The sequence below is a fragment of the Notechis scutatus genome, chromosome 14 (genome assembly GCF_049901735.1).
Source record: "Notechis scutatus isolate UNSWTSFEM ecotype Mainland chromosome 14, rNotScu1.2, whole genome shotgun sequence".
Lineage (NCBI taxonomy): Eukaryota > Metazoa > Chordata > Lepidosauria > Squamata > Elapidae > Notechis > Notechis scutatus.
The window spans coordinates 7,079,584-7,107,240 of NC_142022.1; the positions used below are offsets into that span (position 1 = coordinate 7,079,584).

General features: G+C 47.3%; 1 protein-coding gene across 1 annotated transcript; it reads left to right on the top strand.

Moving 5' to 3' along the window:
• RPS6KA4 (ribosomal protein S6 kinase A4) lies at positions 1 to 27,624 on the top strand. Its single transcript, XM_087943449.1, is given in 19 exon segments — positions 1 to 155; positions 158 to 166; positions 5,699 to 5,773; positions 6,881 to 7,099; positions 7,228 to 7,343; positions 8,681 to 8,788; positions 10,035 to 10,115; positions 11,159 to 11,262; positions 12,090 to 12,240; positions 12,686 to 12,847; positions 15,090 to 15,215; positions 16,363 to 16,496; positions 17,387 to 17,480; positions 18,469 to 18,639; positions 20,059 to 20,250; positions 22,570 to 22,729; positions 25,003 to 25,166; positions 27,273 to 27,431; positions 27,433 to 27,624. Coding segments are annotated over 19 exon segments (2,310 nt in total). The 5' UTR covers positions 1 to 118; the 3' UTR covers positions 27,481 to 27,624.
• Positions 27,625 to 27,657: the final 33 nt, after the last annotated feature.

Below are 27,657 nucleotides of genomic sequence, written 5' to 3' on the forward strand. Positions count from 1 at the left end.
AGAAGAAGACGCTGCACCAGGAAGCGCGTGCGGCCCGCAGCATGTAAGGCGAGCGGAGGCAGCGCTAGACAGGCGAGGAAGGAAGGAGGAGGAGGAAGAGGAGGGAGACGGCTCGGCCATGGAGGACGGCACCGAGGAGGAGACGGTGGAGCTGCCCTGACCAACGGTACCCCAAGATCGAGGGTGGGGGGCGGGCGGCGGGGATCCCCCGGGAGGGTCTCCCTCCCCCACCCCCCTTTGCTGGAGCGCAAAGGGGACCTTGGAGACGCCAGCCGCGCCTAGGGCGCACCGCGCGCCCTTGGAACCTCTCCAAGCCGGGACGCTCGGGGAAAGGGGGTCCCGAGGGGGTTGGGGGTAGGAGGCGGGGAGGGGGTTTGAAATGTCAGGGTGACAACTGGATGCCCCCTCCTTCCCCCCCCCCCGCGTCGATCTGCTGGAGGAAAGGCGGCCGCGGAGGCCCGCGGAGTTCGGGGCGCAGGGAGGAAATCGGGCCGAGACGCCAATGAGGGGTGCGGTGGGGGGGCAGCCTTCCTTCTTGGGGTAGGGCAGGGGTCTGGATCGGAGGATCGAGCAGAGGATCGGGCGCCTCTGGCTGTCACAGTAGCAGAAGAGATATTGGGGTGGGGGGAGTTGTTGTCAGAGACGCATCATCCCTTGGGAAGCTGTCCTGGCCAAGAGCGCAGGAGGGGTCGTAAGTGGGGGGCCCTCTCCCCGCCCCCGCGATGCGGGGACCGGCGGGCCACCAGTTGCTTCTCCCGCCCCCCCAACCCTTCCACCCCCGCCTGCCTGCTCTAGCTTTGCAAGAGCAGGAGTGGAACCCAGAAGCCGGGCAAAGACAGGGGGGCTGCCTGGCAGTGCAGGACCCCAGCTAGCCAGGCGACCCCTTTGCAAAAGAGGCTGGAGCTGGGGGCCAGGCCTGGCCGAGTGTTATTTTTCAAAGTGGGGGAAGGCCCGCCCCTGAATGGATGCAAGCCCCGCCTCTCCGCCCAGCTGGAACCGGGGCTCGTGTGTGTGTGTATGTGTGTATGGGGGGAGGTTGTTATGTGCCTCTGAATCACCAGCCCACCCCGTCGGGATTGGCACGTGGGGGCGGGCTGGGGGCGGCAGAGAACGAGCGAGCAGCCGCGGCGCCTGCAGGCGGAGCCAGGTGGGTGGTGGGAGGCGGCGTGGGGAGGGGGGTTGGGGGTTTGCAGCAGAAGGCTGTTTTTGGGGCGGGAGTGGGGGCTGTTTCACGGCTCAACGCCCCCCTCTGCCTTCAGCATCTGAACCCCCTTACGTGAAAGCGCTTTTAAACTTGTGCAAGGATGAGCAAGAGACACCCCTGGCTTTAAATGGGGGGGGGGGTGAGCTGGTGCAAACTGGGGAAGGAACCCCCACTCCCCACTGGGTTGGGGTCGAGCCTTAAGGCAGCCCCCCCTCCTTTAGGCTGCCAAGGGGTGAAGATTAAGGAGCTCACCTTTTCCCCATTTCCCGGTTGGAAAACTTAAGCCCCCCCCTGTAGAACACTGGCCGATCTCTCTCAGGAGCATCTATAGATCCATGTTTTACCAAAACTTGGCAACCTTGAGGATTTGCTGGCTGGGGGATTCTGGGAGTTGAAGTACACACACACACACACACACACACACACACACACCCCTCCCAAAGTTGCCACGTGTGAAAAACATGGACCAATAGCACACCTAGCGTGGACCGTCAAAAGCTGTCAAAAGCCTAGTTATACTGATTTCCTGTGTGAATGCAGTGCCTTCATCTTTGGGTGTCTGGGTTAAATATGTTGTCTGAACCAGGATTTCATTATCATAAATCTGGATCATAGAGCGATAAAGGCCCAAACACACTTTTAACATGCCCTTTAAGCCAAGGAAGTTTTAAGTAACACGTGCTATTTGCGTTTGTCAGAAATGGAGCCTCCAGCTAGCAGGGCAGTCTACCTTTGAGAGCAGCGCACCGGAGAAGACGGGAACTTGTTTTGTGAGAAGTGTTTGCCGGGTGTTTGGTAGGAGAGATGGATTACGGAATGAAAATTAGGAAATTAATTTATTTATTTTTTAAAAAAAATCAATTAAATTAATTAATTATTAGGAAAGAAATTTCTTTTGGATTTTCTCCTTTCGATTACCTTGATAGTATTTTTAAAAATAAAAATAAAAATAAATCCACTTTTGCAAATCAGAATGAGAAAAGAGCAGCCAAGGTAGGGTGGGATAGAATTAAAAAACTTTATTGTCACTTTAAATGCACACTAATCGGCGTACGTTAAAAGGAAAATTTCGTTGCATTCTGTTCTCGAAAGATAACCATGATGCATGTACCCCCACACATAGAATGGGCTGCCTGCGTGGGTCTTCTCATTGTCTTTTAAACGTGGATGATTGATTACTCCAGAGACCCTGAAGGAGAAGGGAATGGTTTTAAAAGGGCCCTGTTTGTTTGTTTGTTTTTAAATTAATTTTAAGCGCACGGCGCTCAGGGAAGTTGAGTTGATGTGCAGTAGAAGGAAATGTGGGGGGGGAAACCCACAGATCCCTTTGGAATATTTAAGCAAGGGCCGTGTTTGTGCATGGAAAAAAAAGGCCCTTTGGGCTGGGAGGCTTCAGGGCAAGTGTGGGCCCGCTTGTCTGTCTCTTGGCTAACCTGTGAGTCACCTGCCTGGAAATGGGGTGTCTCCCAGGAAATTGGGTGGGGAGGTGTGACTTGTGCGTGAGCAAAGGTGATGAGGAGGCCCTGACAGGTTGCCTCTGGGATCCCTTGGGAAGTCCTGGATCAACCTACCTCAGTGTTCCTCACTCTCAGCAACTTTAAAGTAGGTGGACTTCAATTCCCAGAATCCACCAGCTGGCATGAATTCCCAAAATTCACCAGCCACATACATACTTTTATGTGTGCTAGCTGAGGAATTCTCGGAGTTGAAGTCCGCTCATCGGTTGCAGGATCTGGGGCTGGCTAATCTAGGGAAGAGAAGGATCAGAGGATGACAGGATAGTAGCCTTCCAATATTTGAGGGGCTGCCCCAGAGAGGAGGAAAGGGGTCAAACTATTTTCTAAAGCGCCTGTAGGCCGGATAAGGAAGAATGGATGGAAACTGAACAAGGAGAGATTTAACTTGGAAATAAGGAGAAACTTTCTGACAGGGAGAACAATCAACCCATGGAACAGAAGTTGCCTTCAGGAGGTTGTGGGAGCTTCATCCCTGGAGGCTTTCAAGAAGAGATTAGACTCCCATCTGTCAAAAATGGTGTAGGGTCTCCTGCTTGGGCAGGGGGTTGGACTAGATGACCTACAAGGTCCCTGATTATCTGTTATGATCTTTAAAGCACGCTGCCTGGGGATTTCTGGGAGTCGAAGTCCACACAGTGTAAAATTGCTGAGTTGAGAAACACTGCCTTCTCATGGAATACCAATGAGTGTGACCATTTAGTTCAAAAAAATTAATCTAATAAATCAAGGAAGTGGGTTAGAGAGGGCTGCACTAGGCGGGGAAAAGATGGTCTGATGCAGTCAACCTTTTTAAAAATTATGTTGAAACTCAAGTGTGCAGGGGGGGGAAATACTAGTAAGGACCCAGAAGGGTGAAATAGGAGCCTTTACAATAAATACAGTCTGCTGTAGCTAAATCGCCAATGCTGGGCAATCAGGTAGTCTCTAAACCCAGTAAAGTTAGTTAAAGTTAGATAATTATTGTGACCCTAAAGGTTGAGAATTGCTGGGGGACTTGAGGAAGTTGCGGGAGGAACCCATTGTGTTTATTTATTTTTAGTTGGTTTACAGAATAGGCCGCTCTGATCAGCGTTCCCTAGGAATGGCGTGAATATCAGGAGAATGGCACTGGGGTTATTTGTGGCGATTGTTATTTGAGCAGTCGATTGCTGCAGATCCATACTTTAGATGTTTTTTCCGAGAGGCTTGTACTAGATGTTGTTGATAAACTGATCTTTGTCACTTGTTGTTTGTATCGTATGATTGTAACTATGATTGATTTATCTATGACCTGTCACTTTGTTGTTTGCATGTACACCGAGAGCTTATGCTCTGGAGACAAATTCCTTGTGTGTCCAATCACACTTGGCCAATAAAGAATTCTATTCTATTCTGTTCTGTTCTGTTCTGTTCTATATTCTATTCTATTCTATTCTGTTCTGTTCTGTTCTGTTCTGTTCTGTTCTGTTCTATTCTATTTTAATTCTAATTCTAATTCTATACTATCTTTATTCTATTCTATTCTATTCCTATTCGATTCGATTCGATTCCTTATTCGATTCCTTATTCTATTCCATTCAATTCCATTCCACTCTATATATTCTATTCTCTTTTCTCTTTTCTTTTCTATTCTATTCTATTCTACTCTCTATTCTATTCTCTATTCTATTCCCCTTTCTCTTTTCTATTCTATTCTGTATTCTACTCTCTTCTCCACTCTACTCTCTATTCTATTCACTTCTCTTCATCTTAAGTGCTTGCTCTCATATTGTTTTTTTAGGAAACTTTGTTTCCCTTACTTTTGAAAGCTTACTATTTCCCCTGGTTTGGCACTCCTCTCATACCTAAATAAATAAAATGTTGCTTTTAAAAAGAAACAGATATGTTTGGTTTCGCAATTCTCTTGAAGGCATCTTTTCAAATTATCCAACCCAATTCTTGTGCTTAGGGGAATAAAAGGAGATCACTCTGCTGCCCGCTTAAATATTTTCATTTCCCCCCCTCTTCTTTCAAATGGTTATTTTGCTTATCCCTGAGCTCCCTTGAAGCCTTGAGGACTTGTCTCTTGAATGGTCAAATTATTATTATTTTCTTGCGACTACGAAGTCCGGGACTGCTACTTGGAACCACAGCCCCAGCCTGAAAAAAAGAAACTGGATCCAAATCACACTGGCAAAGATTTCTAGTCCTCAAACACAGGCTGGGAGTTCAGAGACAATTCTGCCCTGAAAAATGGGAGAGGGTTGGGCTACATGACCTCTGTGTGTCCTTCCAAGGTTAGGATTTTTTTTTTTACATGGAATATAATTGGGGTTTAAATTCTTGGGCTGTTGTGGTTCACCGGCAGACGGCAGCGGAATCAGACAGTAGGGAAGAAAGGGGACCAGTCTGGGGAGGACTTGGATGAGGGTCCTTGCGTCCGATGTAGAGATGGGGCCAAGACCATCTGGAAGTGGGGTGCTGACTCCGGAGCCTCCGGAGTCTGTCAGCAGCGAGGCTGAGGAACAAGGGGAGCCTGTTCCCAGTGCGTGTATGCACAGAGCTGCTAGAAGGCAAGAGCAGCTGAGACAAAAGGGGCAATTCGGGAGTAAGGCTGGGAGGTGATTGCCTCTCCCATAAGGAACAGGCAAAGGTGAAGAAACCTTTGCAGGAAGCAAAGTCGTTCGTTTGGTTCAGATTCATTCTTGAAGCTCTTTGGAGTTTGATTGGTTGTTTTTTTTCCTAGTTCATTTGATACTTCTGTTATTGGCAGCCCTTCACAGAAAAGAAAAGTGAGTGCTTATCTTGAGGGACTGTTTGAGCTTCATTACCGGCTGGGAATGAAAATAATTCCCAGTGTGTTGCAATAAAACAAGACTTGTTTTTAAAATAAGCGCGTGTGTGTAATTACGGTCTCGGAAGCCTTGGTCGGAACATGGGCTGGGATAAAAAGTCTGGATTTTGGATTCTTTTATGAGCGGGATAACACATGCGTGTCTTGTCTCCCTTTCCCCGGTAGCAAATTTAACTGGGCACGATGAAGAGAAAGTGGGGATGGAAAATTTCGAACTGCTAAAAGTCCTGGGGACGGGAGGTAAGTGCAAACCATGTTTACAAGGTTTTTTTTTTTTTTTTTTAGCAAGCATTTCTTTCTCTCTCTGCCTGCCTCATTGATAGAGACAGCATTTTTTATACCAAAGGGAGAAGAAGAAAAAAAAAACCCATTAAGAACCTCAAAATTGCAGCTATTTTTCACTCTGATTCAGGGGGAGGGATTGAAAAGCGGAGCTCGAAGGGAAATGAAATACACTCCATCCTTGAATTATGACTGCCCGTTGAACCCCAAATTTCCGTCGCTCAGCGAGACGCTTTGTTAAAAAGGGAAGTTTTCCCCTTTGATGAGCTTTCTTGCCACTGTGGTGAAGCTGAATTTCATTTCAATTTCATTGTACGCATGCTGTGCATTGACAATAAACATTTGATTTGAGTATTTAGTAACACGGTCGTTAAGTGAATCCGGCTTCCCGGTTGACTTTGCTTGCAAGAAGCTTCCAAAAGGACTGTCAGGATTCCGGCAGTTACCCCTCAATTAAATCATGAATCTCGAGCCAAACTTCCAAAACTTCAAAAGGATTTATTAGAAGTAACTATGCCGGCAGTGCCTGGGTGTAGCCGACTCTGAGACACATCGTTCATTGCACCCTTGACCCTGGTTTCCCCTCCACCCCCTGGGTGTATCATAATTCATATTCTCCAATGGGGCGCATCCATAGCCCAGAGTCAACAATCAAGCTCTCCAGTTAGATATTTGCAAGGCAGAAACTTCAGTCACCTAGTTACTATCTTTGAAAAACTTTTTATGGAATGCGCTTTCGATTTCCAAGCTGCTGCACTGCTCTTTCAAACCCCTTTCCCCCCCTCCCTTTCTTTTGGCAACTCTAAAAAAGACCATAGAAATATTGTATGAGTCGACAAGGAGACACCCCCACTAACACTGTGACCGTCATAAATAGGAGCCAGGTGACAAGCATCCTAATTTTGATCCCGTGACCACGGGGATGGCGCAACAGCCATTGGTATGAACAACGGTCCTAAGTCGCTAGGTTTCGGTGCCGTCGTAACTTCGGTCACTAAACGAATGGTTGGAAAGCGAGGACCGCTAAGCCCAGCCCCCTTTATTGCTCTTCCTTCTGCCCTCCAGCCTACGGGAAGGTGTTCCTGGTCCGTAAACTAACCGGCCACGACACCAACAAGCTGTACGCCATGAAAGTGCTCCGCAAAGCGGCCATCGTCGCCAAAGCCAAGACAACCGAGCACACGCGCACCGAACGGACTGTCCTGGAGCACGTCCGCCAGTCGCCTTTCCTCGTGACGCTGCATTACGCCTTCCAGACGGATTCAAAGCTCCATCTGATTCTCGGTAGGTGGGGAGAACCGGGGCTGGAGGAGAAATGGGAGGATGGGATTGGGAAGCGGGGGAGGGGGGGGGGAGGACATTGGCCAGCGCTAAGGGTTCGATCCGAGCCTCTCCCGCTGCTTCCTGCCCAGATTACGTGAGCGGAGGGGAGCTGTTCACTCACTTGTACCAACGGGACCATTTCTCGGAGGATGAAGTACGGTTTTACAGCGGGGAGATCATTTTGGCACTCGAGCACCTTCACAAGGTGAGAACTCTTTCATTTATTGGTTTCTTAAATCGTCTAGGCTGCCTGTCTCCGCTGAAGTAAAGGATAGGATAGGAATAGGATAGAATATAAAATGTAGAATAGAATAGGAATAGGAATAGGAATAGAATAGGAATAGAATAGGAATAGAGTAGAGTGTAGAGTAGAGTAGAGTAGAGTAGAGTAGAATAGAATAGAATAGAATAGAATAGAATAGAATAGAATAGAATAGAATAGAATAGAATAGTAGAATAGAATAGAATAGAATAGAATAGAATAGAATAGAATAGAATAGTAGAATAGGAGTACAGTAGAGTGTAAAGTAGAGTAGAATAGAATAGGAGTAGAATAGAGTAGAGTGTAGAGTAGAGTAGAGTAGAATAGGAGTAGAGTAAGTAGAGTGTAGAGTAGAGTAGTGTAAAGTAGAATAGAATAGAATAGAATAGAATAGAATAGAATAGAATAGAAGTAGAATAGGAGTAGAGTGTAGAGTAGAGTAGAACAGGAGTAAAGTAGAGTGTAGAGTAGTGTAAAGTAGAATAGAATAGAATAGGAGTGGAGTATAGAGTAGAGTAGAATAGAATAGAACAGAGAAGAGGAGGAAGGAGAATGGAATGGAATGGAATAGAATAGAACAGAACATGGAATAGAATAGAGCACAAAATGTAGAATAGAATAGAATATAGAATAGAATAGAATAATAGAATAGAACAGAATATGGAATATAGAATAAAATGTAGAAGAGAATATAGAATGTAGAATAATAGAATAGAGTATAGAATGTAGAATGGAATAGATTCCTTTAACTTGAACTTGATTCCTCTAAGCCAGCATTGATAGGGAATGTTGGCTTGGATAAGTTTCACATGCCAAAGTTCCTGCTGCAAGATGCAGCCGTTAAAATCTTATTGCAAGTAGTCCTTGAGTTACGACCGTACGTTTCTTGGCTGTTTGAAGTGATGACAGCACTGGGGGTGGGGTGGGGTGGGGTAAAAGAGGCTTATGGCCGGTCCTCCAATTTATGACCCTCCAATTTATGACACCTCCCCCTACGGTGCTGTGATTTGAGCGCTTGGCAAAAGTGGTACAATGATAACAGTGGCCTTGGGTCACCCTGATCACCATTTCTGACCTTTGAAGCCAGCTTCCGAGAACCAAACGGGGGGTAGCCGGCAGGGAATGTTGCAGAGTCAGGGTCATATGATGTCTCACTTAAGGACCATGGGTGATTCATCTAACAACCCCATTATAAACTGCGCTGCTTCATGAATTCACCGTCAGATGATTGTGGTTTTGTCGGCACAAGGGGCCAAGGGGTTGTCTTTCTCGTTCCTCAGCTTGGCATCATTTATCGGGACGTGAAGCTGGAGAACATCTTGCTCGACAACGAGGGGCACGTGGTGCTGACCGACTTCGGCCTGAGCAAGGAATTTGTGACGGAGGATGTGAGTTTGGAAAGCTCCCATCTTCCCCTAACGGCATCGGTTGGTTGTTCTGGTTCCAGGGATCGGAGTTTAGGCCAGCGGGGGGGTCTCCAAACTTGTCCAACTTTAAGATGTGTGGACTTCAACTTCTGGGAGTTGAACTCCACTTGTCTTAAAGTTGGCCAAGTTTGGGGACCCCCGAATTAGACGGAACTGAGTAGTAATGGGCAGGGGGTTGGGAATGGAGTCTTTGTAGGGGGAGACCAGCATTGCTTGGAGAACCAGCTCCAGAGGACTAGCGGCCAGTTTTTGCCAGAAATTTAGAGGAGGCTGTGGACTTCAATTCCCAGAATCCCCCATGGCTGGCTAAGGAATTCTGGGAGTTGAAGTCTCCAAGTTGCCAAATTTGGAGAGCCCCTGACTAGATCAGTTCTGATCTGGTTGCTGGTTTCTTCTCTTCTTCAGTCTTCCAGAAAATGTGACTCTTTACTGATTGTCATCGAAACTCATTTTTCCTTCCTTCCTTCCTTCCTTCCTTCCTTCCTTCCTTCCTTCCTTCCTTCCTTCTTTCCTTCCTTCCTTCCTTCCTTCCTTCTTTCCTTCCTTCCTCCCTTTCTTTCTCTCCCCTTCCTTTTTTTCTTTCTTTGTTTCTATTCCTTCCTTCCTTCCTTTTTCTTTTCTTTCTTCTTCCTTCCTTCCTTCCTTTTTTTAAAATTTTTTTCCCTTCCTCTTTTTTCTTTGTCTCTCCTTCCTTCCTCTTCTTTCTTTCTTTTCCTTTCTTTTCCTTTCTTTTTTCCCTTCTTTCCTTTCTTTACATTTCTTTTCTTTCTTCATCCTCTTCTTTCTTTCTTTCTTTCTTTCTTTCTTTCTTTCTTTCTTTCTTTTCTTTCTTTTTCTTTCTTTCTCCTTTCTTTTCTTTTTTCCCTTTCTTTTTCTTTCTTCTCCCTTCCTCTTTCTTTCTCTTTCTTTTTTTCCTCCCTCCCTCCCTCCTCCCTCCCTCCCTTTCTTTCTTTCTTTCTTTCTTTCTTTCTTTCTTTCTTTCTTTCTTTCTTTCTTTCTTTCTTTCTTTCTTTCTTCTTTCTTTCTTTCTTTCTTTCTTTCTTTCTTCTTTCTTTCTTTCTTTCTTTCTTTCTTTCTTTCTTTCTTTCTTTCTTTCTTTCTTTCTTTCTTTCTTTCTTTCCTTCCTCTCTCTCTCTCTCTTCTTTCTTTCTTTCTTCTCTCTCTCTCTCTCTCTCTTTCCTTTCCTTTTCCTTTCCCCTTGCCACAGAAAGAACGGACCTTCTCATTTTGCGGCACCATCGAATACATGGCCCCCGAGATTGTACGCAGCAAAAGTGGACACGGCAAGGTGAGAAACTTGGCATAAAATTCTCCGCCGGAATGGCCACAGCCCGGAAAGCAGGTTTCTCAAGTATCAGAGGGGAAAAAAGGAGGCAGCATTAATGGTCTGTGCAGAAGCTTTCAATAAAGTCACGGTGGAAAAGCTTTTTCCAGTAGAGGGGAAGGCATACCTTAGGGGGAGCAAGTGGAAGGAAGCAGAATACGCTAATCTTCGACATACGACCAAAATTGGGACCAGCATTTTACATGGCTAAGTCTGGGAAGTGAATCGTCCCCATTTTACGGCCCTGCTTTTGCCAGTTGTTAAATGCATCACACGGTTTGTCAGCTCATAAAGTATTTATATGCTCTTGTTAGAGTTGCCAACAGAAAGGGAGGAGGGGGGAGCAGTGTGACAGCTTGCAAACTGAAAGTGCATTCCGTAAATGTTTTCAAAGATAGTAAACTAGGTGACCGAAGTTTCTGCCACGCAAGATTCTAACTGGAGAACATGATTGATGACTCTGGGCTATGGTTGTGTCCCATTGGAGAATATGAATTATATTAGGAGGTGGGGGAAAACCTGGGTCAAGGGCGACAGTGCATTAAGTGTCTCAGAGTCGGCTACACCCAGGCAGTGCCAGCATGTTTACTCCTAAAAAATCTTCTTTTTAAGTTTTGGACGTTTGGCTCAAGACTCATGATTTCAATGGGGGGTAACACCGGAATCCTGACACAGTTGTTAAGTGAATCATTCAGTTGTTAAGTGAATCCAGATTCCCCACCCCGTTAATTTTGATTGTTGGAAGCCAGCAGAAAAGGTCGCCAATGGGGGAAATCACACGATCCCAGGACACGGCAACCATCCTAAATGCAGGCTGGTTGCCTGAATTTTCATCATGTGACCATCAGGATGACGTGTCAGTCGTAAGCGTGAGGACCGCTTGTCTGTCCCCTTTTTTTTCCAATGCTGTTGGAACTTCAAGCAGTCGCTAAACGGACATTCGTAAGTCGAGGACCCCCTGTATTGTACCAGTCTTGAGTTGCCTTCTTCTCCCCCCCCCCTTGCAGTCTGTGGACTGGTGGAGTTTGGGAATCTTGGTTTTTGAGCTCCTGACCGGCGCGTCTCCTTTCACGCTCGAAGGGGAGAAGAATTCGCAGGCGGAGGTCTCCAGGTGAGGTGGGGGGGAACTGGAAGATTTGGGGGAGACAGGGAGGGGGCAGGTAGCCAAGGGAAGGAGGGGCAAAACCAAACCAGATACAGGAGTGATGGAAGGAGGGGGGGGGAGAGAGAGAGAGCGTGAAGTCGACAGACGTAGTTTGATTCCCAGGGAGAAAAATATTCCAAGCAAAAGCCATGAAAAAAAAATTAAAAAGTGATATTTCAATGACTCCTTGCTAGCTACCAACACCATATTCAGCCCAGGCACAGAGGCCTGGCTAGGAGGGGACATTTTTATACACCTAAAAGGGATTTTTCCCTGCTGTTTCCGACTTCTTGAGCCTTGTGGCACAGTGATTAGAGAGCGGTACTGCGGGCTACTTCTGCTGACTGCCGGCTGACTGCAATTTGGCAGTTTGAGTCTCACCAGGCTCAAGGTGGACTCAGCCTCCCGTCCTTCCGAGGTCAGTTAAGTGAGGGCCCAAAATTGTTGGGGGCAAGAGGCTGACTCTGTAAATCGCTTAGAGAGGGCTGTGAAGCACAGGGGAAGTGATATATAAGTCTAAGTGCTATTGCTATTTTCCTTCCTTCCTTCCTTCCTTCCTTCCTTCCTTCCTCCCTCCCTTCCCTTCCCTTCCCTCACAGGAGTTAAAATACACTATTGCAGGCTAACTCTGCCCACAGCCAGGAAGGTTGATCCTGACCGGCTTAATGTTGACTCAGCCATCCGTCCTTCCAAAGTCATTAAAACGAGGACTCATTTGACTCTGTAAACTGCTTAGAGGGGCCTGTAAAGCGCTGGGAAGTGGTATCTAAGGGCTGTTGCTGTTGCTATTCTAGACGGATCCTGAAGTGCAGCCCACCCTTCCCGTCACTCATCGGCCACGAGGCCCGCGACCTGCTGCAGAAGCTCCTGTGCAAAGACCCCAAGAAACGCCTGGGCTCCGGCCCGACGGGGGCCCAGGAGATTAAAGAGCACCCCTTCTTCAGGGTAAGGTTGGCGAGTCCTACGCCTGCCTTTGAGGCGCTGAGCAGGGTTGATATCTGATCAGCCTTTCCCAGAAAATTGTGCACGCAAAGGATTGGGAGAAGTGATTGTCACCGCACAACGCCTGGTTTTATTGTGTTTTGTTGGGGTTTTATTTTTATTTAGAGCAGGGATCTCTAACCTCAGGGACTTTGAAGGTGTGTGGACTTCAACTCCCAGAATCCTCTAGTCAAGAGTTTTGGGAGTCAAAGTTCACTCATCTTCAAGCATGTTAGCTGGGGAATCCTGGGAGTTGAAGTCCGCCCCTCATAAAGCATGTTGGCTGGGGAATCCTGGGAGTCGAAGTCCACTCATCGTGAAATTGCTGAGGTTGGGAAACAACTGAGCTGGTTTATCTTTGCACCCTAGTTATATATCTTCTCCCCAATATTTCCTCCCCCCCCTCCAGGTTCTGGACTGGGTTGAACTAGCCGCGCGCCGGGTCAGGCCGCCGTTTAAACCCCTCATCCGCCACGAGTTGGACGTGCGAAACTTTGCCGAAGAATTCACCAGCTTGGATCCCATCTACTCTCCAGCTGGGACCCCTCCCAGCCTAGACCGTGTCTTCCAGGTGCGTCTCCCCCAAATGCCATATTTCCTTAGGTATTGAAGATGGCTGACCTCATTTTATGATGGTATTCTTTAAAAAAAAAAAACACCAGCACTTAGTAAGGCAAAACTTAACAAAACTACAGCAAAACTTGACAAAACTACCAAATAATGGGTTTGTTTAACCACTGCAGCATTCACCATTACGACTACTGGGTTCATTTAACAGCCAACGCAAAAAGCATCATAAAATTGGGTGTCATTAAAACTGTAATAGGCAGGCAGTCGTAATTCGAGGACCCTATCATTGGATAGGGTTCATTGCAAGCGTTTGTGAAAAGGTTTTAATATTTGCAGCAATCTGTTGCTAGTCTGTTAATCCCGTCAATTATGTTCTATCGGTAATAATATTCGTGGCAAAATAAACTTTTAAGGGTAGGGAAAATGACAGGCTAATATTCTCAGACCTCAAGTCCCAGAGCAGGCACCTTGGGAGGTGTAAGTTCAAGGCAGTAACGTTAAAATGAAGCGGCCAAAATTGTCATTTCGCTGCTTTGGATTGCTCTACGTATTCAAACTTGCTGGACAAGGGGGCAGCAAAGAACTTGAACATGGGAGGATTCAATGAACATAAGCCGCAGGGAGAAAGGAAGTGATCGGAGGGCTTTCGAAAAGATCTTTCCGAGAGGTTAAAAAAAAAGGCCAGAAAAATTGTGGTTTTCGCTTTGAAACCAAATGGGGCCGTTTTTTTTTCTCTTTCACGATCTAAATCATTTCAGGAAGTGCCCTGCGCAAACTTACTCATCTGTGAAGACGGTAGAACAGAATAAAAATAGGGTGTTTTTTTTTTCCATCTTGGAGGACTAGATTTTTTTGGGAGGGTTTGGCAAGTTTCAAAATGTTCCTTCAAAACTTCCTCCTTTTCCTTAGCAACCGGCCAGCAAAAGGTGTGTAGATCTCTTGCGGGCTGGGCTGAAATTTCAGGGGTCTTTTAGGCGAAATGACACCCCAAGTACTGGGGTGCTCTTAATAGTTCAAAAAGAGATGCTTGACTGCTCGCCTCCTGTGTGAGAATGCCAAGAGGAGCAATCCTCGACTTAACAACCATTTATTTAGCAACCGTTCAAAGTTACAAACAGGCCCTCAAAAAAAGTGACTTATAAACTGACGCCCATTGAAGCATCCTCGGGTCATGTGATCAAAATTCGGGCGCTCGATTCACCCCACAAATTTTGATTCCCCCAACGAAAGGCGAGTGGGGTCGGAAAAATATATAATGGTGGTGGGTAAAGAGATGGAAGATTCATGCCTGGATGTCAACTTTGTGCTTGCTGATCTTGTGCAAATCAGAATACAGAATAACAGAGTTGGAAGGGACCTTGGAGGTCTTCTAGTCCAACCCCCGGCTTAGGGAGGAAGTTCCTCCTGAGTTCCAGGTTGCTTCTCCCCTTGATTAATTTCCCTCCGTTGTTTCTTGTCCTGCCTTCTGGTGCTTTGGACTCCAGAATAGGTTGACCCCCCTCCTCTTCTTTGGGGCAGCCCCTCAGATATTGGAAGACAGCTGTGATGACCCAGAGTGTAACACAAACATAACAAAATCCAAAACGTAAATAAATGTCCTTTAATGCCTCCAACTTGGCCCCGCTGTTTAATAATTCTCAGTTGGAGATAAAACGTACTCAAAAATAGCCTTCAAAGGAAAGCAATACAGTCCGAACTTAATGAGCAGATAAAGGTGAAAGAAAAAACCCAAACAAACTACAATGAAGGAATTTCCACAACGATCAGGATAAGTAATTATCAACTTCAAGGCACAGTCTGTTGGAAGGACGCCAACCAAGATAACTTCAGCCCAAGATAAAACACACTTTGCTTCTGGAAACCCTGTGTTTTAACCGTCTCCCTTATATACTATTCTCCCCAGCTGCAACCATTGAGGGAGATCATGGCCGCTTCCTCTCTCGTAAGCCAAGTTGTTTCCTTCTCCATTCCTCCCTGCGTGCCCTAGGATGCAGAGGGGATGGGCCTCTGACTGCCCAGCCGGCCTTTGCCCTTCCCCAGCCTCCTCCACAACCTCTGGAGCCACACCTCCACTCCCTGTCTGCTGTTCCTCCTCTCCCTTAGAGTCCAACTCTACCAAGGGCATGACAACAGCTCTCATATCACCCAATTCTTCCCTTCCTTAGGCTAGACGTGTTGAATTCCCACATTTCTCTCTGAGGCTGAGTAATTGCAATGCTCTTCCTGCTTTTTCTTTCCAAAAGGGATATTCCTTCATCGCCCCGTCAATCCTCTTCAACCGTAATGCTGTGACTGCTGACGTACTTGAGGCAGCGTACGACGGAGAGCGTCCCGGAAGATCTGCGGTGGCCCGCAGTGCCATGATGAAGGTAAGGGGGAACTGTCCTCGGAAGGAGAAGCAGGAAGTCTGTAGGAGAGTGATGTCAACTCATAAAACATTCCTAGGCCTGTTTTAGTAGTTGCCATTAAAAAAAGGGTGGTGGGGGGAAGGAAGGAAATCTGGAAGAGCAGGGCAGCAGTTTGGAAGCAAAAGCACATTCCAACTCTTCTCTTTAAAAGATTGTAACTAAAATACCAGAGTTTTTGCCCGCGAATATATTTAATTGGAGAACGTGAATGATGACACCCAGCCCATGAAGGTGCTCAATTGGAGAACCTGGTTTATGAGACCCTCAGGGGGGAGGGTGGGGAAACATGGTCACAGGGGACTGGAAATGACGTATGCCAGAGTTGGCTTCATACAGGGAAGTGCCAGCATGTCGCCTCTAATGAATCCTTTGCAGTTTTTTTGAAGTTTGGCTCGAGAATCATGATTTAATTAGGGCAATTGCTGGAATCCTGCCTGACAAGTGGGGCAAATTTTGCGGATGGTGGAATCGCTCAATGTATAGATAGATAGAATTCTTTATTGGCCAAGTGTGATTGGACACACAAGGAATTTGTCTTGGTGCAAATGCTGAACGATGAAATATGACAGTGAAATTCCTGGCTTACAAACCCAGAGGGGCTGGGTTCACACAACTCGCTTCGAACACTGCAATGTCTGAAATTTCCCGGGTCTTATTGAAGTACAGGTAGTCCTCGAGTTATGACCACAGTTGAGCCCCAAATTTTTGTGGTGCTAAGTGAAACGTCGGCTAAGTGAATTTTGCCTCATTTTACGAGCTTTCGTGCCACCGTTGTTAAGTGAATCACCACAGTTGTTAATAGGGTGGTTGTTAAGGGAATCTGACACCCCCATTCGACTTTATAACCTGCTTAATGACTGCCAGGGCTTGTGACTGTAACTTTGGAGTGAATTATGGTCGTAAGTCAAGGACGACCTGTAGAAAATCACCAGGTTCCTGCCAGGAAGTTGAAAGTCAAAAGTTTTCATGATAGGCCAGGTGTTAATTGGACCCGCAGAGTTTGTATGCATTTGAGGTCATTTAGAAGCCAAATTAAGTGATTCTACTTGCAATGTGAAGAGCAAGGATCACCATTCTCACTTACTAACTCCCTCCTTCTCTCTCTCAGGATTCTTCATTCTTCCAAAAATACGAGATGGACTTGGTGGAGCCTCCCCTAGGTGAGGGAAGCTTCTCTGTCTGCCGCCGTTGCCGACATCGACAAAACGGGACGGAATTTGCGGTCAAAATCATCAGCAAAAGGTAGATAACAAATAATATAAAATAATTTTTTATTTTATTTCTTTTCTCCAAAGGGCGTTTTGCCCCTTAGCTAGCCTCATCCATCCAGAAAGTTCTGTTTTATTTTATATTTTATTATTATTTTATAATTTATTTTATATTATCTTTATTTTGTATTTCATATTTTATCTTTATTTCATATTTTATCTTTATTTCATATTTTATTTTATAGATTTTTATTGTATTTATTATTTATTTTATTTTAATTTAATTTTGGTTCTTTTTATGCTGAGTCGATTTCGGATTTCTGACCCAGAAACTTCCTGCTTGGATGCAGCAGGCAAAATGCCCCAGGGAAGCTGTGAGCAGGGGCATTTATACACATGGCCTCAGCCAATCAGGAGGGACCGATGGAAGCAGCCAATCGGAAACGTCTTCTAACGCTCCGCCTTTTAAAGGGACAAAGGCCCTAAGTTTTGCTTATTCAAGCCTGCAACAGCTGAAATTTGTCTATACTGCTAAGGGCTCAGTCAAATCTTGAGCCAGATTTAAGTGGGTGGCCTGGGTTTATTAATATCATCTAGCAAGGGAAAAAATCCATTTTCAGTCCTGTTGCTTCAATGAGAACACGACGCGTGGCGTGGGAAGACCGAGAAAACTTTTTCGCTCCTGATCGGGCTCGTGTTCGAATCCCTGAAATTAAGATATCCCCCTTTGGGTAGGGAGGTCAGGTCAGAGGTGCTGCTAAGCTAGCTGAAGAGGCTGTTGCTAAATTAAAACTGGCGCTACGCCGAAAACAGAGGCTGATGGATTGCAAAGGCAATGAAATGTGCAGGGAAAGGGACTTTATAGTTGTGGAATGGGCTGTGATGGGACGGTGGCATCTTTCTCCTCCTTTCCCCCCGGTTCAGGATGGAAGTCAACACCCAGCGAGAGGTGGCGGCTTTGCAGATCTGCGAAACTCACCCGAACATCGTCAAGCTTCACGACGTTCACCACGACCAGGTGAGGGTCCTCATTCTTGGGGGAGGCAGCCTCCCGAGAAACCCAACCTGGTTAAGGCTTCATCCACTTGAAACGTTCCAGAGGCTGGACTGCCATTTGTCAGAAATGGTGTAGGGCAGTGGTTGCCAACCAGGGGGCCGAGGACCCCTGGTGGTCCACGAGAAAATGTTGGTGGCCCGCAGAGAAATGTTACCCCCAAAGCACCCATCAAAGCAATTAATCCAGGCTACGTGAGAAAACAAGGCTTGCGTCGCTTGCATTGCGAACAACATGAGGTAGCGAGGGGAGGAGGGAAAGGGCAGAAGGGGGAACTTGCCCCACTCATCCCACATGCCTGGCCTGGCCATGGGCTGCTCCTTTCCACTTCTTTCTTCTTCTGCTTTTGGCTGCACGCAAGGAAAGCAGCAAAAGTCTGTCTTTCTCTCCCCAAACTCCGCCAGAAATGAGTCTTTGGGACCCTGCAAGGCCTCCTGCTCCAAGAAGCTTCGCCAACACGACGAGTCTCACGAAGACTCATTTCTGACGGAGTTTGAGGGAGAGAAAGAAAGATTTCTGCTGCATCTGCTGCTTTCCTTGCATGAAGCCAAAAGTCTCTCTCTCTCTCTCTCTCTCTCCCTCCCTCCCTGAGAACGCAGCTGGAGATGGTATCCTGCGATCCCAAATAATGATCGATCAGTAGGAAAACGGGGTGGGGAATTTTCCTGCAAACTTTTTTTGGGGGGATTTTCCCAGGATCTCTGGTCTGCAGGATTTAAAATTATGAGTTTGGTGGTCCCTGGGATCCAAAATTTTGGCGACTAACAGAGTGAGCCACAAGGCAGCCGACACTTGACAAAGATTGCAGGTCGAGTACTAAACCAACGATGAGGAACGGGACAGAATTATCCATGTCTTCAATGTGCCGAGCAGCCATTTTGATAAGTTTCAAAGCCGTTTTGAGTCCCGAGGCGCCGCTGTATGTCCCTTCTTTGTCCTTCTTTGTCCGTAGTATCACACGTACCTGGTGATGGAATTGCTGAAGGGCGGGGAGCTCCTGGACCGCATCAAGAAGAAGCAGCACTTCAGCGAGTCGGAAGCCAGCCAGATCATGCGCAGCTTGGTCTCCGCCGTCAGTTTTATGCACGACTCGGGCGTGGTGCATCGGGACCTCAAGCCCGAGGTACGCTAGGAAAAGGGGAGGCTGGGTTCCCAGGGAAGCCACTTGGTGAAGGAGCCCCAAATTGCATTTATAGAAGTTTTCTGTTTTCAACCTGACCCACTTTTTTTCCCCTTTTTTCTATTTGCTTGAAAGTCGAATTGCAAGATAGCAATAGCACTTTAGGCTCTTCACTGTGCTTCACAGCCCTAAGTGGTTTAGAGAGTCAGCCTCTTGGCTCGAACAATCTGGGCCCTCATTTTAATGACCTTGGAAGGACAGAAGGCTGAGTCAATCTTGAGCCTGTCAGGACTGAACCCCTGGTTATGGGCAGAGTTAGGCCGCAATGCTGCATTCTAATCACTGGGAAAGAAGGAAGGAAGGAAGGAAGGAAGGAAGGAAGGAAGGAAGGAAGGAAGGAAAACAGAAAGAGCACTTAGACTTATATACTGCTTTATAGTGCTTTATAGCCCTCTCTAAGCGGTTTATAGAGTTAGCAGTTGCCCCCCAACAATTTTGGGTCCTCATTTTACTGACCTCAGAAGGACGGAAGGCTGAGTCAACCTGGAGCCTGGTGAGATTTGAACTGCCAAATTGCAGGCAGCCGGCAGGCAGCAGAAGCAGCCTGCAGTACTGCACTCTAACCACTGCACCACCGATGTCTTATTTTCTTGTGCTTTTTTGGATAAAATGTCTATCGCTGGTTTCAGGATCAGGAATGGTGAAATACGATCTGAAGTGCAGTGAATGAATGTTTGATAAAAGTTGCGAGAAGGCCAATATATTGAAAATGAGCTGTTATTATTTTGAAATGTATAATTGTAGTTTTGTTTAAAAAAAAAAGTTTAAAACTTTCCATAGCAAGTCAATCATATCAAGCAATATTTGGAAGCCAACTTTATAGAGTTACGAGCGTATCCTGAGAAGACTGCAAACTAGGCCTGGATCAATTAACCATGTTGCAGCAAACCATGTTTAAACCCATAGGGCAAGCCACAAAAATTCTCTAATTTAGCGCTCAAGGATTATCAATACAAGGATTTACGACTGCAATGGAGCTTATGTCGCTAAGGGAGAAATTTCTTAAGCGAGTTTTGTCCCCTTTTTACGACTTCCCTTGCCCCGTGTGTTTCGCAAATCACCGCAGTCGTTAAGGTAGTCACACGGTTGTTAAGTGAATCCGGCTTCTCCCGCTGACTTTGCTTGTCGGAAGGCCGCAAAAAGGGACCGCGTGACCCCAGGGTTACGACTGTTGTAAACGCGAATCAGTTGCCGAGCGTCTGAATATAAATCACGTGACCGAAGAGATGCTGCCAACGGTCGTTAAGTGTGAAAAACAGCCATAGGTCCCTTTTTTTTCAGCGCTGTCGCAACTTCGGTCGCTCAGTGAACTGTCGTAAGTTCGAGGACTACCCTTGTCATGCTTTGTGACTTTGCTCCTAGAATATTCTCTACGCAGACGAGTCGGAGGGCGCTCCCGTGAAGGTGATCGACTTCGGCTTTGCCCGCCTCTGCCCTCAGAATTCGCAGCCCATGCAGACCCCCTGCTTCACCCTCCAGTACGCGGCCCCTGAACTTTTGCAGGACGGGGGTTACGACGAATTGTGCGATCTCTGGAGCCTGGGGGTGATCTTGGTAAGTTGAACCCGTCAGAAGGGACAAGGGAGAGCCGTTCATCGAAGTCGTCGAGTGAAGTTTTGTGTACGGTATATCTTAAGTTAGCAATGAGGGGCCCTTGGGTGCTCTCCAAGCTTGGCTGGTTTCTTGCAGACGTTTCGTTACCCAACTAGGTCGCGTCATCAGTGCTAGAAGGGAGTGGGGATTGAGGAGGAGGAGGAGGAGGAAAGGAGGAGGAAAAGAAGGAGGAGGAGGAGGAGGAGGAGGACAACTGTGGGGTCCTTGGTGCTCTCTGAGCTTGGTGGTTTTCTTCCAGACATTTCATTACCCAACTAGGTCACGTCATCAGTGCTAGAAGGGAGTGGAGATTGAGGAGGAGGAGGAGGAGGAGGAGGAGGACGAGGAGGAGGACGAGGAGGAGGACGACAACTGTGGGGTCCTTGGTGCTCTCTGAGCTTGGCTGTTTTTTTCTTGCAGACGTTTCATGAGCCAACTAAATTACATCATCAATGCTAGAAGGGAGTGGGGTTTACAGGGAGGAAGAGGAGGAGGACTGTCAGCTAGCACTGATGATGTTACCTAGTTGGGTCACGGAACGTCTGCAATAAAAACCCACCAAGCTCAGAAAAGCACCAAGGACCCCGCTTTTAAACCCTGAGCTACAAATATTCTCCCTTATCGATAGAAGCACGAAGCATTGATGGTGGCCTTTTTGCAATCCAAAGTATGGGCGTTCGAGACCCAACATTCCCCCAGCCAGCAGAGCCACGGCCATGTTGGCCAGGAGGTGGGGTGGGGTGGGGACTGTGGGAATTGAAGTGCAGCAGAGTTGGATGGCTCCTGGGTCACACGCAGCTTGCAATTTGCGTGTGTGTGTGTGTGTGTGTGTGTGCGCGGCATTTTGCTTGGCGGTTGTACGTGTCATTCGATCTCCTGGTTAAGATGCAGAACTGCTTGTAACTATAGATACAAATGTGTGGCTTGTAGGGGGGCGGGTGGGAAAGGGAGTAAGGACAAAGATTCCAATAATTATGCATTAAGGATCTCCAGAGAGTTAACGTTCTTTCGGCTGTTGGCAGAGCTGGAGGTGGGATGACATATCTGGTGCAAACTTGGGAGTCGGTTAGACAAAGAGCCCATTGGTTTTTTTTTAATTAATGGGAGAGAATAATTTCTAGGGTTGAATTGTGGGGTGCTTGGTGCTCTCTGAGCTTGGCTGTGTTTTTTTTTTTTTTTGCAGACGTTTCATGACCCAACTAGATAACATCATCAATGCTAGAAGGGGAAGGAGGAAGAGAAGAATTATGGGGGTCCTTGGTGCTCTCCAAGCTGGGTGGTTTTCTTGGAGATGTTTCATGGCCTGACTTGGTAACATCATCAGTGCTAGAAGGGAGAGGAAGGAGGAGGAGGAGGAGGAGGAGGAGGAGGAGGAGGAAGGAGGAAGGAGGAGGAGGAGGAAGGAAGGAAGGAGGAGGAGGAGGAAGGAGGAGGAGGAGGAGGAGGGAGGAGGCACGACTATGGGGTTCTTGGTGCTCTCTGAGCTTGGTTGTTTTTTGGCAAACATTTCATGACCCAACTAGGTAACATCATCAGTACTAGAAAAGAACATGAAGTGTCATGGGGTCCCCACTTCCTTTTAGCACTGATGATGTTTCATGGCCTGACTTGGGTAACATCATCAGTTTGCTAAAAGGACAGCCAAGCTTAGAGAGCACTAAGGAGGAGGAGGGGAGTCCTCCTCTCCCTCCTCCCCACTCCCTTCTAGCAGGATGAAGAGGAGGAGTTGGGTCATGAAATGTCTGCTCAAGAATGTTTCAGTGACCCAAACATCACTTCAGCTCAGAACACCAAGGACCCACAGCCCCATCTCCTTCTCCCTTCCTCCTCTTCTCCGCCACTTCCTTTTCTCCTAGCACGGATGATGTTACCTAGTTGGGCCATGAAACGTCTGCAAGAAAACCACCAAGCTCAGAGAGCACCAAGGACCTCACAGTCCTCTTTCTCCTCCCCCCCCATTCTCTTTCTTCTACATTTTGCAATCCTCCCTCCCTTCTAGCACTGATGACGTTCCCTAGTTGGGTCATGAGATGTCTGCAGGAAAAACGACCACGCCCAGAGAGCCCCGAGGACCTCCGAGATTTTGTAATTGTTTGGGGGCATTGAGGGTAACCAGGGATATTCAGGACAGTCAAAGCTCCCTATTTAATCTTTGGGTGGGCATCTCTTTTTTTTTTTTTACCACCAACCCTTCAAAGTAGGACAGGCTGCAAGTCACATGGGGAGATGAGACGTTGCTGCTGCGTCCCCTTCGGCTCATCTCTTTTCTCCTCCTTCCAGTACACTATGCTGTCTGGCCAAGTCCCCTTCCACAGTAGCCAGGAAGGCAGCGCGGCCAGCCATGCTGCGGACATCATGCACAAAATCAAGGAAGGGCAGTTCTCCTTGGAGAGCGAAGCTTGGAAGAACGTGTCCGAAGAGGCCAAGGAGCTGGTTCGAGGTGATGGGAGAGGCACAGCCGGGCGTGGGAATGGGGGAGACTTTCCAGGGGAGAGCAACGTGTGTTTCCGTCGTGGGGGGGCGTCCTGTGTTCACACAACACGCTTAAATCGGGTCAGGTCAATCGGGCGGTTGCATTGGCCTAACGCCCTAGGCTAACCTGGGTTAAGGATTTGGTGCTTTAGCAATAGCACTTAGACTTATATGCTGCTTTCCAGACCTCAGGGGCACCGGCCGCAGCCGGCACGTCACCTTCAAAGCAAAAAGAGGAAAAAAAAAAAAAAAAAAAAAAAAAAAAAAAAAAAAAAAAAGGAGGAGGAGGAGGAGGAAGGAGGAGGAGGAGGGGAGGAGGAGGGGTATGCACTTGACTTGCCCGGCTTTAGCCTCTCAAGCAGTTAACAGAATCAGCATATTGCCCTGCAACAATCTGCGTCCTCGTTTTACCCACCTCGGAAGGACAAAAGGCCGAGTCAATCTTGAGCTGGTTAGGATTGAACTGCTGGCAGTGGGGAGCCTGCAATACTGCATTCTAACCACTGGGAAGGAGAGGAAGGGAGGGAGGAAGGAAAGGAAGGAAGGATAATAGCACTTAAGACTTATATGCCACTTCATAGTGCTTTTACAGCCCTCTCTAAGCTGTTTACAGAGTCGGCCTGTTGCCCCCAACAATCTGGGTCCACATTTTCCTGACCTTGGAAGGATGGAAGGCTGAGTCAACCTGGAGCCAGTCAGGATCGAACTGCTGGCAGCGGGCAGCCTGCAATACTGCATTCTAACCACTGGGAAGGAAAGGAAAGGAAAGAAGGAAAGGAAAGGAAAAAGGAAAGGAAAAAGGAAAGGAAAGGAAAGGAAAGGAAAGGAAAGGAAAGGAAAGGAAAGGAAAGAGGAAAGGAAAGGAAAGGAAAGGAAAGGAAAGAGGAAAGGAAAGGGAAAGAAAAAAAGGAAGAGGAAAGGAAAGGAAAGGAAAAGGAAAGGAAAGGAAAGGAAAGGGGAAGGAAAGGAAAGGAAAGGAAAGGAAAGGAAAGGAAAGGAAAGGAAAGGAAAGGAAAGAGGAAAGGAAATGAAAAAGGAAAGGAAAGGAAAGGAGAAAGAAAAGGAAAGGAAAGAGGAAAGGAAAGGAAAAGAAAGAAAAGGAAAGGAAAGGGGAAAGGAAAGGAAAGGAAGGAAAGGAAAGGAAAGGAAAGGAAAGGAAAGGAAAGGAAAGGAAAGGAAAGGAAAGGAACAACAGTACTTATAAGTGCTCTAAGCGGTTTAAAGAATCAGCCTCTTGCCCCCAACAATCTGGGTCCTCATTTTACCTACCTCCAAAGGATGGAAGGCTGAGCCAACCTTGAGCTGGTCAGGATTGAATTACTGGCTGTGGGCAGAGTTAGCCTGAAATACTGCATTCTGACTACAGGGAAGGGAAGGGAAAGGAAGGGAGAGAAGAGAAGAGAAGAGAAGAGAAGAGAAGAGAAGAGAAGAGAAGAGAAGAGAAGAGAGAAGAGAAGAGAAGAGAAGAGAAGAGAAGGAAGGAAGGAAGGAAGGAAGGAAGGAAGGAAGGAAGGAAGGAAGGGCCTGCAGCACTGTACTCTAACCACTGTGCCACCATGGCTTTAGCTTGTGCTGTGCAAACCCAGCCCTGTTTGGGCGAGCTTACGATTAAACGTGTGTTTGAGGTGTAGAAAGCAGGTTAACCGGGTTCAGGCATGTTGTGCAAAACCAAAAGCTTTTTGGGTTTGTGGAAAAACCCCTCCATTTACACGGCAGGAAGGAAATGGAGGTTTCGCCAGCTGAGCAACTTCTGTTTTGAAGAAGCAGAAGAACTTTCTTTTTTGGGGCACAAGCCGCAAAGGGGTTTCAGTTTTACTATAGAGAAATCCTCAGCTTACGGACGTTCCATGTAGTGGCCATTTGACGTTACGACGGCCCTGGGGAAAAAACACGGATAAGCGAATCCGGTTTCCCCAACTGACCCGGCTTGGCAGAAAGTCACAAAAGGGGGGAATCCTGTGTCCTTGGGACATGACAGCGGTCATAAGTGTGAGCCAAGCATCTGAATTTGGAACACCTGACCAGAGGAGGGGAAGGTCGTAAGTGTGAAAAACGACCATTGCTCATCTTTTTCAGGGCCACCGAAACATTTGAATGAATGTTTTGTAAGTCGAAGTACTAGTAGTAGTAAAATTGAAAGAAAAAACAAAAAAGGCACCATTTTGTTTGCTGAGAGGGTGGTGTGTTTTTGTGTGTGTGTGTGTTTGGTGGTTTAAATCTCATCTGCCCATTGTCGTCCAGGTCTTCTGACGGTGGATCCGGCCAAGCGGTTGAAAATGTCCAACCTACGCTACAGCGAGTGGCTCCAAGATGGCAGCGCCCTCTCGTCCACGCCGCTCATGACGCCGGACATCCTGGAGAGCTCCGGGCCCGCCGTGAGAACTGGCGTCAATGTGACGTTTATGGTGAGCGTGCCCGTTTTGAGGCTGGCGGGGGGGGGATTTTTCCGAGGGGACGGATGGGATGAAGTGTGGTTATATGGGAGAGGGGCCCTGAGAGAAGGGAAGAAGGCCCCTGAGTGCCATCTAAAAAATTATCCAGGCCCCCCTCAAAGCAATCTCGGGATTGGAAATGAGTGGGATTTCTCACCGGGGTGGGATTTAGCTGGTTCGGGCCGGTTCAGGAGAACCGGATATTAAATTGACATCTGGTTCGGCAAAACGGTAGTTGTACCGATTGGCTGGTCCTGCCTCCTCCCAGGAGTCCCCACGCAGCCTGGGCGGAGTGTCCGGGCGGAGGCTCTGGGAGGGCGAAAAATGGCCTTCCTGGAAGTTCCAGAAATCTGGAAATTGACTTCCAGAGCCCAGGGGAGGCCATTTTCCCCCTTCCCAGAGTCCTGAGGGAAGCCTCGGGACTCTGGGAAAGGTGAAAAATGGCCGTCCCGGAAGTTCTTGTAGGCCATACCTACCATGGCCACGCCGACCCAGCAACTTGGTAGAGTAGAGAACCAGTTGTTGGGAATTTTTGAATCCCACTCGTGTTTCTCACTCTTTGGAGGAGGCAAAAAAATGCAAAAAATGATCGGCCGTGTCTTAAAAACAGGCTTAGTCCCTGTTCATGTTAATTAGAACAGAATAACAAGAGTTGGAAGGGGGACCTTGGAGGTCTTCTAGTGCAACCCCCTGCTCAACCAGGAAACACTACGCCACTTCCGACAAATGCCTATCCGATCTCTTCTTAAAAACTTCCAGTGTTGGAGCATTTGCAGCTTCCGGAGGCAAGTTGTTCCACTGATTCATTGTTCTGACTCTCAGGAAATTTCACCTTAGTTCTAAATTGCTTCTCTCCTTGATTAATTAATGGTATTTAATTGATTAATTGAATTCATTGTAAAGCATTTGATTTAATGGGTTCCATTTTTGGTAGCTCTGGACTGGATGTGTAATCCTTTTTTTAACGAGTTGGAAGGACCTTCTAGTTGTGACCCAAAAGTACAGGGTAATCCTCGACTTCTGACTAACATTTCTGTTGCAAAGACAGTTGTTAAGTTAGTTTCTTCCCAATTTTATGATCTTTCTGGCCACAGTTGTTCAGGGAATCACTGTAGCTGCTAAGTCAATAACATGGTTATTAAAGTGAATTTCCAGGAAACTGCAACCATCATAAATATGAGTCAACTGCCAAGTGTTTTGACTTTTGATCATGGGGATGCTGCAGAGGTCATGTCAAAAATGGTCACAAGTCATTTTTTTTCCAGTGCTGCTGGCACTTCGAACAGTCACTAAATAAATTGTTAAGTCAAGAACTACCTGTTTGTTTTGGGGTCAATTTTGAAACCAGAGGAGACCTCGATTGTTGGCTGTGCAAATCACGGTTCTCAAAAAGTTGGGAAAACCCCATTAGGAAATAGAAGCGAATCCTTCTTTGGATTTAAAAAAGATAAACTTAACTTAACATCACATTCTCTCTCTCTCTTTCTCTCTCTCTTCTCTCTCTCCTGTCTCTCCTCTCTCTCTCTTTTCTCCTCTCCTCTCTTCTTTCTCTCCTCTCTCTTCTCTCCTCTTTCTCTCTTCTCTCTCCTCTTCTCTCTTCTCTTTCTCCTCTCCTCTCTTCTTTCTCTCTTTCCTTTCTCTCTCTTCTCTCCTCCCTCTCTCTCTCTCTCTCTTTCTCTCTCTTTCTCCTCTCTCTTTCTCTCTCCTCTTCTCTCTCCTCTCTCTCCTTTCTCTTCTCCTCTCCTCTCTTCTCTCCTCTTTTTCTCTCTCCTTCCTCCTCTCTCTCCTCTTTTCTCCTCTCTTCTTTCTCTCTCCTCTCTCTCTCCTTCTCTTTCCTTTCTCTCTCTCTCTCTCTCTCTCTCTTCTCCTCCTCTTCCTCTTCTTTCTCTCTCCTCTCTTCTCCTCTCTCTCTCTCTCTCTTTCTCTCTCTCTCTCTCCTCTCTCTCCTTTCTCTCTCTCTTTCTCTCCTTTCTCTCCTCTACTCTTTCTTCTCTCTCCTCTCTCTTCTTTCTCTCCTCTCTTCCTCTTCCTTTCTCTCTCTCTCTCTCTCTCTCTCCTCCCTCCCTCTCTCTCATCTAGGCCTTCAACAAGGGGAAGCGCGAAGGCTTTTTCCTGAAAAGCGTGGAAAACGCCCCTCTGGCCAAACGGCGTAAGCTCAAGATGTCCAGCACCGGTGCTGAAGGTCGCCGAAGCAGCAGTTCCTCCTCCTCCTCCTCTTCTTCGGGCTCCTCCTCCCGTCCCCCCCAAAGCCAAGATCCCCACCATTCGCCACGACCCCCCCTCGTAGCAGCGGGGGGTGGGGGGGGAAGAAGGGAGCCGAGCACTGAAAACGCTGGAGGGGGCAAAGGGGGTATTTATTGTCTATGTTGCTGTCTCGGGAAGCGTCGGGGAGCCCGGCTTCTGCTCCCCCCTCATTTCCAGCCCGCCATGATGTGATAGCTTCATTCAAAATGGGGTTGTGGTT